The 14000-nt window shown below is 40.1% G+C and overlaps 2 protein-coding genes across 2 annotated transcripts in view; one reads left to right on the forward strand and one right to left on the reverse strand.

Moving 5' to 3' along the window:
• Positions 1-14000, reverse strand: part of LOC135477189 (unconventional myosin-Ic-like) — a 118468-nt gene that overhangs the window by 86746 nt on the left and 17722 nt on the right. The gene's annotated exons all lie outside the window — the stretch shown is intronic.
• LOC135476340 (uncharacterized) lies at positions 8861-9499 on the forward strand. The gene has a single exon (XM_064756339.1). The coding sequence runs from the start codon at positions 8861-8863 to the stop codon at positions 9497-9499; it is 639 nt and encodes a 212-aa protein (XP_064612409.1).

The raw sequence follows: 14000 nt of genomic DNA on the forward strand, positions 1-14000 counted from the left end.
TTCTTATTGTTGAGATTCCTCTGATCCCTGTACCACACAATCAAGTGAGATAAAACATACTGTTATAATTGTTGAGATTCCTCTGATCTCTGTACCACACAATCAAGTGAGATAAAACATACTATTCTTATTGTTGAGATTCCTCTGATCCCTGTACCACACAATCAAGTGAGATAAAATATACTGGTCGTATTGTTGAGATTCCTCTGATCCCTGTACCATACAATTAAGTGAGATAAAAATGGAGCCAGTCCATCCAGTAACAAATAAATGAATTCTTGCAAACCTCACTGGTCAAGGCTGGCCACAATGTCCTGTGTGATCTTTATGAGGCACTCTACAGATCACTAGGCCAGCGACGATCTATGGATTGATTGATTTGATTAACTATAGCCTAATGCCTGTATATTCGTACATTGAGAACAATAGTGGGGACTTTTACACCATGTGTACAGAATTGTGTTCCATAGTGCCAAAAGGCAACTGGTCTTTAAGGCATGTCATAGACTGTACAAATGTGAGCATCGTCAGTCACTTACTGTCACCCTGATCCCACAGGCAGTAAGAGCTGGGAATCTAATAATCCCTGACACCATCAAAAATACAAGTGGTTACTGACCCGAGACTTCATGACTTGACGTGTAGTAATACTTGTACAAGTGGTTACTGACCCGAGGCTTCATGACTTGACGTGTAGTAATACTTGTACAAGTGGTTACTGACCCGAGGCTTCAAGAATTGACGTGTAGTAATACTTGTACAAGTGGTTACTGACCCGAGGCTTCATGACTTGACGTGTAGTAATACTTGTACAAGTAGTTACTGACCCGAGGCTTCATGAATTCACGTGTAGTAATACTTGTACAAGTAGTTAGTGACCCGAGGCTTCATGACTTTATGTATAGCAATACTTGTACAAGTAGTTACTGACCCGAGGCTTCATGACTTCACGTGCAGTAATACTTGTACAAGTAGTTACTGACCCGAGGCTTCATGACTTCACGTGCAGTAATACTTGTACAAGTAGTTACTGACCCGAGGCTTAATGACTTCACGTGCAGTAATACTTGTACAAGTGGTTACTGACCCGAGGCTTCATGAATTCACGTGCAGTAAAACTTGCAAAAGTAGTTACTGACCCAAGGCTTCATGAATTCACGTGCAGTAAAACTTGTACAAGTGGTTACTGACCCCGAGCCTTCATGACTTGACGTGCAGTAATACTTGTACAAGTGGTTACTGACCCGAGGCTTCATGAATTCACGTGTAGTAATACTTGTACAAGTGGTTACTGACCCGAGGCTTCATGACTTGACGTGCAGTAAGTTTCTGATGTCTGATTCAAATCAGGTGGACTCCTCTTCAAAAGGTGATGGATTTACAAAAACATGATGCTGCGTTATGACAAGCAGATACAGTATTCAGTATTTCTCCACCCTTCAATGGTGTTCATTCCCTCTCCCTGTTCTGTATTTCTTCACCCTTCAATAGCGTTAATTCCCTCTCCCTGTTCTGTATTTCTCCACCCTTCAATCGTGTTCATTCCCTCTCCCTGTTCTGTATTTCTTCACCCTTCAATCATGTTCATTTCCTCTCCCTGTTCTGTATTTCTCCACCCTTCAATCGTGTTCATTTCCTCTCCCTGTTCTGTATTTCTTCACCCTTCAATCGCATTAATTCCCTCTCCCTGTTCTGTATTTCTTCACCCTTCAATCGTGTTCATTTCCTCTCCCTGTTCTGTATTTCTTCACCCTTCAATCGTGTTCATTTCCTCTCCCTGTTCTGTATTTCTCCACCCTTCAATCACGTTAATTCCCTCTCCCTGATCTGTATTTCTCCACCCTTCAATCGCATTAATTCCCTCTCCCTGATCTGTATTTCTCCACCCTTCAATCGTGTTAATTCCCTCTCCCTGTTCTGTATTTCTCCACCCTTCAATCTCGTTAATTCCCTCTCCCTGATCTGTATTTCTCCACCCTTCAATCTCGTTAATTCCCTCTCCCTGTTCTGTATTTCTCCACCCTTCAATCGTGTTAATTCCCTCTCCCTGTTCTGTATTTCTCCACCCTTCAATCACGTTAATTCCCTCTCCCTGATCTGTATTTCTCCACCCTTCAATCTCGTTAATTCCCTCTCCCTGTTCTGTATTTCTCCACCCTTCAATCTCGTTAATTCCCTCTCCCTGTTCTGTATTTCTTCACCCTTCAATCGTGTTAATTCCCTCTCCCTGTTCTGTATTTCTTCACCCTTCAATCGTGTTCATTCCCTCTCCCTGTTCTGTATTTCTTCACCCTTCAATCGTGTTCATTTCCTCTCCCTGTTCTGTATTTCTTCACCCTTCAATCATGTTAATTCCCTCTCCCTGTTCTGTATTTCTTCACCGTTCAATCGTGTTCATTTCCTCTCCCTGTTCTGTATTTCTTCACCCTTCAGTCGTGTTCATTTCCTCTCCCTGTTCTGTATTTCTCCACCCTTCAATCGCGTTCATTCCCTCTCCCTGTTCTGTATTTCTCCACCCTTCAATCGCGTTCATTCCCTCTCCCTGTTCTGTATTTCTCCACCCTTCAATCGTGTTAATTCCCTCTCCCTGTTCTGTATTTCTTCACCCTTCAATCGCGTTAATTCCCTCTCCCTGTTCTGTATTTCTTCACCATTCAATCGTGTTAATTCCCTCTCCCTGTTCTGTATTTCTTCACCCTTCAATCGTGTTAATTCCCTCTCCCTGTTCCGTATTTCTCCACCCTTCAATCATGTTAATTCCCTCTCCCTGTTCTGTATTTCTACAGACACATACTGTACACGTCAATTATGGAAAATAAATCCCTTTCATCCTGCACTTACATATACCACTATGGTAGATGAACCAAAATTTCGTACAAAAACTTTATTTTATAGAGGCAAAAAAACTGTCTGAAAATATCACTTTTGTGCTGAAATGTACATATTCCCAGCAGGGTATCACCCCATCTTCCCAAACAAACCTCTAAACAACTTTCTATGATTAACAGAATTCTCCGACTCTGGCAAAATGTGTAATGTGGACAAAATTTTAGGTAATTTACCTGAATGACATAACCCTGTTTCCTCCTAAGGCTATGACCACGCGACATCAGCATTAATACCTCAGTATCAAGTCAATAATGAGCAAATTCATGAGAGAAATAAATCAGAGCATGTGTTGATGAGATGCGGTATAAATATTAATGAAAAGTTCTCGCGATGGAGGAAGTGCGACATGGATGAACGAGGAGGAAGGGTGTGATACTGCAGTCACACTTGACCGAGCATAGGAATCAGCTACTAATCAGTCAGTTGTAAACATACTCATCACACCTGTGGTTGCAATTGTGTGGGCAAGGTTTTTTGGGGACAAAATTTTTATTGTCTTTTATTTTTATTGTCTAAACTTTACATACAGCTATTATATGAATGCCTGTATACATCTGTTTTAAAATGATTATTTACAGCTTTTATAATATAAAATTATTACAGTAATAATTCATGTTTTTGGGTGGGTGGGTGGGTGGGTGGGGTGGTGGGTGGTAAGGGGGATAAAAAGGCATACATGTATGTATATTACCGACATACATCAATGTTTAATACTACTAGTATTTACACCTACATATATATCAAAATACTTGACTTAATTAACAATATTTCAAAAACAGGCTCTGTCAAATCAACATGATAGCTAAGTTAACTTTTTGTCACTCCCAATAGACCAGTGTAATGGGCTACTCTCATGGGCAACAAATATGAATAAATAAGATACCATATTTACATGTAACCATCTTCCATACAGATCTGTAACAATGTATGATCATAATAGTCTGTACCAGTGAGTTTGGAATTAACAATGAATAAGACAAGAGGGCATACACTGAAACATTTGTGAACAGAAGCTTAAAACAAACAATTCTTTTAAAATTATCAATGTTCAGTGATTTCCTGGTTTTATGTGGACAAGGCATGTTCCGAAAATACCAGTTTTCCTACGTAAAAGCATGTTCTTTGTTTGGAAACTGTAATCTTTCTATGGACAATCTTTTGCCACAATTATATCCATAAGTGCACAAAAGGCAATTAAACCACGGGCAGGCGGGCAGGGATTCCCAAGCTAACCCTTCCCCCGGGCCTATCAGTACTACAGTATATGGTATGGGTCTAAATACCAGAATTGCTATCTACTAAATAGTGCCACATTAACATCGTTGTGTGTCAGGATATTAAACTATTACAAAAAATTATACCCTTCAGAATAATTCAGTGAAACATTATCACATAATTACGAATATTCACATACACAGAATGTGTGTTTAAAATGACTTCTGGTCATGTCTATATGAGCACTGCTGTTCATCTTATTTTGCTTTCACAATTTTAGATTTCTTTCAATACACTTCACCACAGATGAAATCCAAGCATTTCTCTGGGTGACAAGGTTCAGTTTGTGATGGAAATGAAATGTAAAGTTCAACATGCACGCATATATTAATACAGAGCTTTGTATATATACATACATGTATACATATATTTGCATTACATACTAAACATCCACAATGTACTTTGTCTATTTTACATATGTGCGTGAATATACAGCTACATGTAGTGCATACTAACGCCATATTAACTGCAGTACACATTTAATGCTCCAAACTAAGCCAGATAGTAAAACATTAAATCCAACGCACGGGCGCACACACAGACACACACACACACAGACACACACATACACACAGACACACACAGACACAGACACACACATACACACACACACACACAGACACAGACACAGACACAGACACACACACACACACACAGACACACACACACACACACAGACACACACACACACACACACACACACGCATACACACACACACACACACACACACAGACACACACACACACACACAGACACACACACACACACACACACACACACACAGGCATACAGACACACACACACACACAGACACACACACACACACACACACACACACACACAGACACACACACACACACACACAGACACACACACACAGACACACACACAGGCATACAGACACACACACACACACATACACACACACACACATCTAATACTCTGTAAGCCTACAGGTTAGAGACTGTAGTCTATTAAAGCATGATGCACTTTTAACACCATCGCCAAGTTTGCATGCACAGTCACAAAGTCACAATGAAACTCTGACACGCTCTCGGTAATTATTACCATCAGTTCTGAGCACGGCCATGTAAAGGTGATCATAAACATGACAGCATACTGTCAACAAATTATAATACGCTACAAGTACTAATTGCTACATGTAGCATACATAAACATGTAGTATACATAAACTAAACTATATGTTTAGTTTAATACACATACTAATTGCTTCATGTAGGCCCTATGTTTAGTTTAATACACACACCAATCACCACAAGTAGCCTATATGTTTAGTTTAATACACATACTAATTGCTACATGTAGCCTATGTTTAGCTTAATACATGTACTAATCACCACAAGTAGCCTATATGATTAGTTTAACACACGCCTGATACATACTGCATGGTGTATCTAACCTTAACTGTCGTTCATGTTTGTCAAGTTACTGGGTTTGCCTGATTCATGGAGTTGTACATACATGTAACAGAAGATGTCTTGAGGTTCAATGTTTAACACACACCTGATACATACAGCATGGTGTATCTAACCTTAACTGTCGTTCATGTTTGTCAAGTTACTGGGTTTGCCTGATTCATGGAGTTGTACATACATGTAACAGAATATGTTTTGAGGTTCAATGTTTAACACACGCCTGATACATACAGCATGGTGTATCTAACCTAAACTGTCGTTCATGTTTGTCAAGTTACTGGGTTTGCCTGATTCATGGAGTTGTACATACATGTAATAGAATATGTTTTGAGGTTCAATGTTTAACACAAGCCTGATACATACTGCATGGTGTATCTAACCTAAACTGTCGTTCATGTTTGTCAAGTTACTGGGTTTGCCTGATTCATGGAGTTGTACATACATGTAACAGAATATGTCTTGAGGTTCAATGTTTAACACACACCTGATACATACTGCATGGTGTATCTAACCTTAACTGTCGTTCATGTTTGTCAAGTTACTGGGTTTGCCTGATTCATGGAGTTGTACATACATGTAATAGAATATGTTTTGAGGTTCAATGTATAACACACGCCTGACACATACTGCATGGTGTATCTAACCTAAACTGTCGTTCATGTTTGTCAAGTTACTGGGTTTGCCTGATTCATGGAGTTGTATATACATGTAACAGAAGATGTCTTGAGGTTCAATGTTTAACACACACCTGATACATACTGCATGGTGTATCTAACCTAAACTGTCGTTCATGTTTGTCAAGTTACTGGGTTTGCCTGATTCATGGAGTTGTACATACATGTAACAGAAGATGTCTTGAGGTTCAATGTTTAACACACGCCTGATACATACTGCATGGTGTATCTAACCTTAACTGTCGTTCATGTTTGTCAAGTTACTGGGTTTGCCTGATTCATGGAGTTGTATATACATGTAACAGAAAATGTCTTGAGGTTCAATGTTTAACACACACCTGATACATACTGCATGGTGTATCTAACCTAAACTGTCGTTCATGTTTGTCAAGTTACTGGGTTTGCCTGATTCATGGAGTTGTACATACATGTAATAGAATATGTTTTGAGGTTCAATGTTTAACACAAGCCTGATACATACTGCATGGTGTATCTAACCTAAACTGTCGTTCATGTTTGTCAAGTTACTGGGTTTGCCTGATTCATGGAGTTGTACATACATGTAACAGAATATGTTTTGAGGTTCAATGTTTAACACACACCTGATACATACTGCATGGTGTATCTAACCTAAACTGTCGTTCATGTTTGTCAAGTTACTGGGTTTGCCTGATTCATGGAGTTCTACATACATGTAACAGAATATGTCTTGAGGTTCAATGTTTAACACACGCCTGATACATACTGCATGGTGTATCTAACCTTAACTGTCGTTCATGTTTGTCAAGTTACTGGGTTTGCCTGATTCATGGAGTTGTATATACATGTAACAGAAAATGTCTTGAGGTTCAATGTTTAACACACGCCTGATACATACTGCATGGTGTATCTAACCTAAACTGTCGTTCATGTTTGTCAAGTTACTGGGTTTGCCTGATTCATGGAGTTGTACATACATGTAACAGAATATGTTTTGAGGTTCAATGTTTAACACACGCCTGATACATACTGCATGGTGTATCTAACCTAAACTGTCGTTCATGTTTGTCAAGTTACTGGGTTTGCCTGATTCATGGAGTTGTACATACATGTAACAGAATATGTTTTGAGGTTCAATGTTTAACACACGCCTGATACATACAGCATGGTGTATCTAACCTAAACTGTCGTTCATGTTTGTCAAGTTACTGGGTTTGCCTGATTCATGGAGTTGTACATACATGTAACAGAATATGTTTTGAGGTTCAATGTTTAACACACGCCTGATACATACTGCATGGTGTATCTAACCTTAACTGTCGTTCATGCTTGTCAAGTTACTGGGTTTGCCTGATTCATGGAGTTCTACATACATGTAACAGAATATGTCTTGAGGTTCAATGATGCACAACCATCAATTCCTCCAACTGGTCAGATCTCAAAAGACACATTAAACGATACCAGTACTCCAAAACAAAGATTGTGAACTTTTTTTTTAACAAATGCAGACAATTATGCAAAGGTAAAATTTCTTTTCTTTTTTTTTCTCATTTTGGAGGCATATTTTGTATCTCTTTAGAACCCATCTATTTCATGCATATCTTCTTACCAGCGTCCCCCACCCCACCCCACCCCACCCCACCCCCTCCACACACACACACACATGCAGGGGCTTTCAGTATGCTGGAATTTAAAGCCATTTTTTATGTTGAGAAGTTTTATCGTACCTTTAAGCGATAGGCCAGATCATAAATGGAATAATCAGAAATAAAAACCAAATGTTATCCTTTAACCCACATGCATCACTGATGGTCTGGATCACCGGGCTGCCCTCTGGCATCGTAAATTAAGACATACCTACCAGTGGTAGTAATACTATACACTATATACATGCAAGTCTTCTTTTATCTCTAAGCTTTCTAAAGTTTTCTATACAAGACCCTTTACATATACAATGTCTTTATACTCAATATCTTTATCTGTACACAACATTTTAAATTCAGTCTGCACCATGCATGACCCTTACCTCTACTGATATAACAGATTAAACCTGAAAAGGGGGCTGAAGACCCCGTAAATCAATGCTATAAATACACCCCTTGCACTCCCTGAAGTCTGCACGTGTAACTGTAATCCTATGCCTGAAAACGTAATCAGCACACAGAAACCGAAATGGAGCAGATAAATGCAGGGTTTATTATTCTGATGTCTAAGCTGCAGTAACAAGTGCCTTACTAAGGTTGCATAGTGGCCAACAAGGTGTTTCTTAGTGTGCGTAATTGTTACAGGTAGTATGAAGATGGTTGTGATGTAAGAAGATTAGCTTACAGAGGTATATACAGATATACAATGTATATAAAAGGTACACCTATGTATGTACATGTATGTATGCTTGGGTTTTAACATCGTACTTAACAATATTTCCATTTCCACTGATAAGCTTCACAAAGTAGAGTACTGTGAAAACTCCAACAGAAGATACAACGGGATGCATGGGTCAATATTTCAGTTTTGCTTAAACCATTTTCCAGAATGATTAATCCTTTTCTTGAAAACAGTTTGAATACTTAAACATACTGAACTCTGAGCCTTACAATCTCAGCCAGATGCTGAACTCTGAGCCTTACAATCTCAGCCAGATGCTGAACTCTGAGCCTTACAATCTCAGCCAGATGCTGAACTCTGAGCCTTACAATCTCAGCCAGATGCTGAACACTGAGCCTTACAATCTCAGCCAGATGCTGAACTCTGAGCCTTACAATCTCAGCCAGATGCTGAACTCTGAGCCTTACAATCTCAGCCAGATGCTGAACTCTGAGCCTTACAATCTCAGCCAGATGCTGAACACTGAGCCTTACAATCTCAGCCAGATGCTGAACTCTGAGCCTTACAATCTCAGCCAGATGCTGAACTCTGAGCCTTACAATCTCAGCCAGATGCTGAACTCTGAGCCTTACAATCTCAGCCAGATGCTGAACTCTGAGCCTTACAATCTCAGCCAGATGTTGAACACTGAGCCTTACAATCTCGGCCAGATGCTGAACACTGAGCCTTACAATCTCAGCCAGATGCTGAACACTGAGCCTTACAACCTCAGCCAGATGCTGAACTCTGAGCCTTACAATCTCAGCCAGATGCTGAACTCTGAGCCTTACAATCTCAGCCAGATGCTGAACACTGAACCTTACAAATTCAGTCACAGCAAGCATGTAAATAGGCGTTTTTCAACAAGTTCAAGGTACTAAAGTGACACATGTGTGCTGGGCTGTACATCACGATCTCTGTGTCACAGGCTTGGCTTTTCAAGGATACTCAGTCATGGCACCTAAATAGCCAGTTCCAAGGTACTTAAGTTGCCCGTGAGCGCTGGGCTTTACTTCACGATCAAGGCTTGTCTGAGGTACAAGCGTACATGTATGCTCAATCCAACACCTGGATCAGGGTTCGTATTGATCAAATGTCTTACGGCTCTTGTCAAAAATTCAAACACAGCTACAAATCAAATGCTTTTCTCTAGAAAATTAAAAATTAGTACACAGATTCTTTACTGCAGAACAATGCACTGACTACAATTTGAGCTCTTTCCTGTTATGAGTTTGGCATTTGATGGACTTACAGTTTATGACCTACATGTAAGTCTTTAAGTTGCATGATATATATCTCCAGCAATAAACCTGACTGCCACTTCCAGACAGTGAAATATTCTCGCATATGATGTAAAACACTTCAATAAAGTGATAAAGTGAGTTGCATAATCTTACAAACATAGCTTACATGTATACGTTACCACATAACTCCTATAAACCTAAGAAATAGTAATTCTGCAGTGTATCCCTGGAGGCAATTATAAAGTCTGACACCCAACTGATACGTTGTCATCAATTAATACTTGTACATGTACTTCTTATTTAATTTAGATGTACTAAGATTAAACCAAATTGACGGCTGTTATCAATTTTAATCCTGCAGCATCTGCTGATAAAATTTGTTAGAAAATGTCATTTCTGAGCAGTGTTAAAATAAATTTGTGAATCAATGCATGAAATTTCATGAAAGGCATTGCAAAGAAGTCTTAAGGTGAAAAAAATGTCTATGAAAAGTCGAAAAAACTCTTCCTGCTCAAATGATTATGAAATCGTCTGCTAGATAGATAAATGATAGTATAGCTAATAATGCCACAGATATTCACTGAAGCGTGGCGGCCTTGCATGCTGCCTTGGAGCATGCTCTATCGTACATGGTTGAGTTAACAACTGATAAGTCAACAATGTACATCTTATTTCACCTGTAATCTATATAATCAAGATGTCACCAGCTTCCTCAGGGCAGTTATATACAAATATTGCCACTGGTGAACATGTTTACAATTAGATGACGTGTGATGATTTTCGATGATGCCCGCTATTTGTAATGCAATTAAATACAAACACTGCAAGATTAAAAATTGCATGTTGGTGGGAAGGGGGAGGGGGGGGGGGGCTGGGACAGATTGGCTCAAAAAGGAGAACATGAGCAAACTGTAAACCACAATATCTAGAGCTCTGATCAAATGATTTATTGATATTTTATGAACCAGTCTTTCCAATATGTTATTTGATTTCATGCTTTATGATATAGTCTCATATAACTGAGTTATACATGTGGATCATATGTACATATGACACTGGTGTGGCAAATACTCATCAAAAACTTCCAGGTCTACAAACTTTCTATGCCAAGCCCCCCAGTGGGTTCTCCAGGCCAGGTACAAACTTTCTACACAAAGCCCACAGTGGGTTTCCCCAGGCCAGGTACAATAATCACCAAAAACTTCCAGGCCTACAAACTTTCTACACAAAGCCCCCAGTGGGTTACTCCAGACCAGGTACAAACTTTCAACACAAAGCCCCCAGTGGGTTTCACCGGGCCAGTTACAAACCTTCTACACAAAGCTCTCAGTGAGTTTCTCCAGACCAGGTACAAAATTTCTTTTCAAAGCCCCCCAGTGGGTTTCCCCAGGCCAGGTACAATAATCACCAAAAACTTCCAGGCCTACAAACTTTCTACACAAAGCCCCCAGTGAGTTTCTCCTGGCCAGGTACAAACCTTCTACACAAAGCCCACAATGAGATTCTCCAGGCCAGGTACAATAATCACCAAAAACTTCCAGGCCTACAAACTATCTAAACAAAGCCCACGGTGGGTTTCACCGGGCCAGTTACAAACCTTCTACACAAAGCCCTCAGTGCATTTCCCCAGGCCAGGTACAAACTTTATACACAAAGCCCTCAGTGGATTTCCCCAGGCCAGGTACAAACTTTATACACAAAGCCCTCAGTGAGTTTCCCCAGGCCAGTTACAAACCTTCTACACAAAGCCCTCAGTGAGTTTCCGCTGGTCAGTTACAAACCTTCTACACAAAGCCCTCAGTGGATTTCCCCAGGCCAGTTACAAACCTTCTACACAAAGCCCTCAGTGGATTTCCCTAGGCCAGTTACAAACCTTCTACACAAAGCCCTCAGTGAGTTTCCCCAGGCCAGTTACAAACCTTCTACACAAAGCCCTCAGTGGGTTTCCCCAGGCCAGTTACAAACCTTCTACACAAAGTCCTCAGTGGATTCCCCAGGCCAGTTACAAACCTTCTACACAAAGCCCTCAGTGAGTTTCCCCAGGCCAGTTACAAACCTTCTACACAAAGCCCTCAGTGCATTTCCCCAGGCCAGTTATAAACCTTCTACACAAAGCCCTCAGTGAGTTTCCCCAGGCCAGTTACAAACCTTCTACACAAAGCCCTCAGTGAGTTTCCCCAGACCAGTTACAAACCTTCTACACAAAGCCCTCAGTGAGTTTCCCCAGGCCAGTTACAAACCTTCTACACAAAGCCCTCAGTGAGTTTCCCCAGGCCAGTTACAAACCCTCTACACAAAGCCCTCAGTGAGTTTCCCCAGGCCAGTTACAAACCTTCTACACAAAGTCCTCAGTGGATTCCCCAGGCCAGTTACAAACCTTCTACACAAAGCCCTCAGTGGATTTCCCTAGGCCAGTTACAAACCTTCTACACAAAGCCCTCAGTGAGTTTCCCCAGGCCAGTTACAAACCCTCTACACAAAGCCCTCAGTGAGTTTCCCCAGGCCAGATCTCAGAGGTTTCCTCTCGCCATATTTGCTTGGCACAGTCGTATACTACTTGCAGTAAGTTACATATTCTTCAGCAAGGCATAAAAATGCAATCATTAAATAAAATAAACAAATTCCTGATGCTGACTGAACCTAGAGTTGAACATGCAAAAGTCAGTCATTAACTTGAACATAGAATGCGCTATGATCGAACAGAATCTTATCTTTAGATCTTATTGTCAATGTTAAGACTTTAATAACTAATGATCCATTCAGCAAAATGGCCATAGATGTAACATGAAGATTTCTCCTCAATTTGGATATCAATCACACAATTTGGATATCAATCACACAATTTGGATATCAATCACAGTTTTATAACAAGATTGCATACAATAGGGACTTACACAGCCTGCGGTAGTACAGGGTTGAGTTGAAGACACAACTGGATTTATTCACCTATTATTACCTGCATAATACTGACCTTACTAAGAGTTGAAAATCAAACGAACATGTTAATTGCCTTCAAATTCAAAAGTTTTCACCTTTATGATTATTACAATTAATCAGGCCTACCCTTGAACTGTGCACATTTAAAAAAATTAATTCTACACAGAGAAACACAAACAATGCATTTCTCCCTTATGTGGCATTTTTAAACTATTCATAAACCCCTGAAAACGGTGAGTTGAACACACACACGAGACAAACTACGTGTATATACTTACATAAACCTTCAGCAGTAAAATGTTCTTGACAGTGAAAAGTCTGTACGCATAGATGACACATTGTATATGTCTTTATAGTCCCTTACATCCTCGTACCACGCTCCTTATATAAAAGAGCTTTTACACCCTCTGACATGTACAATGTACTGACAGCTAACACAGCTTTTTACACACTCTGACATGTACAATGTACCTACAGCTAACACAGCCTTTTACACACTCTGACATGTACATGTACAATGTACCGACAGCTAACACAGCCTTTTACACACTCTGACATGTACAATGTACTGACAGCTAACACAGCCTTTTACACACTCTGACATGTACATGTACCGACACCTAACACAGCCTTTTACACACTCTGACATATACAATGTACCGACAGCTAACACAGCCTTTTACACACTCTGACCAGTGCAATGCACCGACAGCTAACACAGCCTTTTACACACTCTGCCATGTACAATGTACCGACAGCAAACACAGCCTTTTACACACTCTGCCATGTATAATGTACCGACAGCTAACACAGCCTTTTACACACTCTGCCATGTACAATGTACAGACAGCTAACATAGCCAGCGCAAGCATAATAAAAACATTCTCCGTGCATGTATGTCCATATATGGGATAAACACAAAAACAATGCCTACATTTAGTCCACATACATGCACATATACCAGTACGTATTTATTTGAAGAATGGCCAAAACAAAGTCTGTCAGGATTTTTTTCGGTATAAGAATCTACACGGATTTTCACTTAACTAATCCAGGCCTATCAAACACGTGCTACAGCTCCTGTAATATACAGTGCTGCTTTAAGCAACCTACCTCTTACATCCACGCTCACGCATAAATTCTGCTGCCCGTCTAAAAATATCTTCAAAGGAATTTTTCGTGAACTGAAAGCTGGAATTTT

Source organism: Liolophura sinensis, chromosome 10 (assembly GCF_032854445.1).
Source record: "Liolophura sinensis isolate JHLJ2023 chromosome 10, CUHK_Ljap_v2, whole genome shotgun sequence".
NCBI lineage: Eukaryota > Metazoa > Mollusca > Polyplacophora > Chitonida > Chitonidae > Liolophura > Liolophura sinensis.

Bases quoted from the DNA above. Each gene is read 5' to 3' on its own strand.
- LOC135476340 (XM_064756339.1), top strand. From the start codon at position 8,861: ATGCTGAACTCTGAGCCTTACAATCTCAGCCAGATGCTGAACTCTGAG.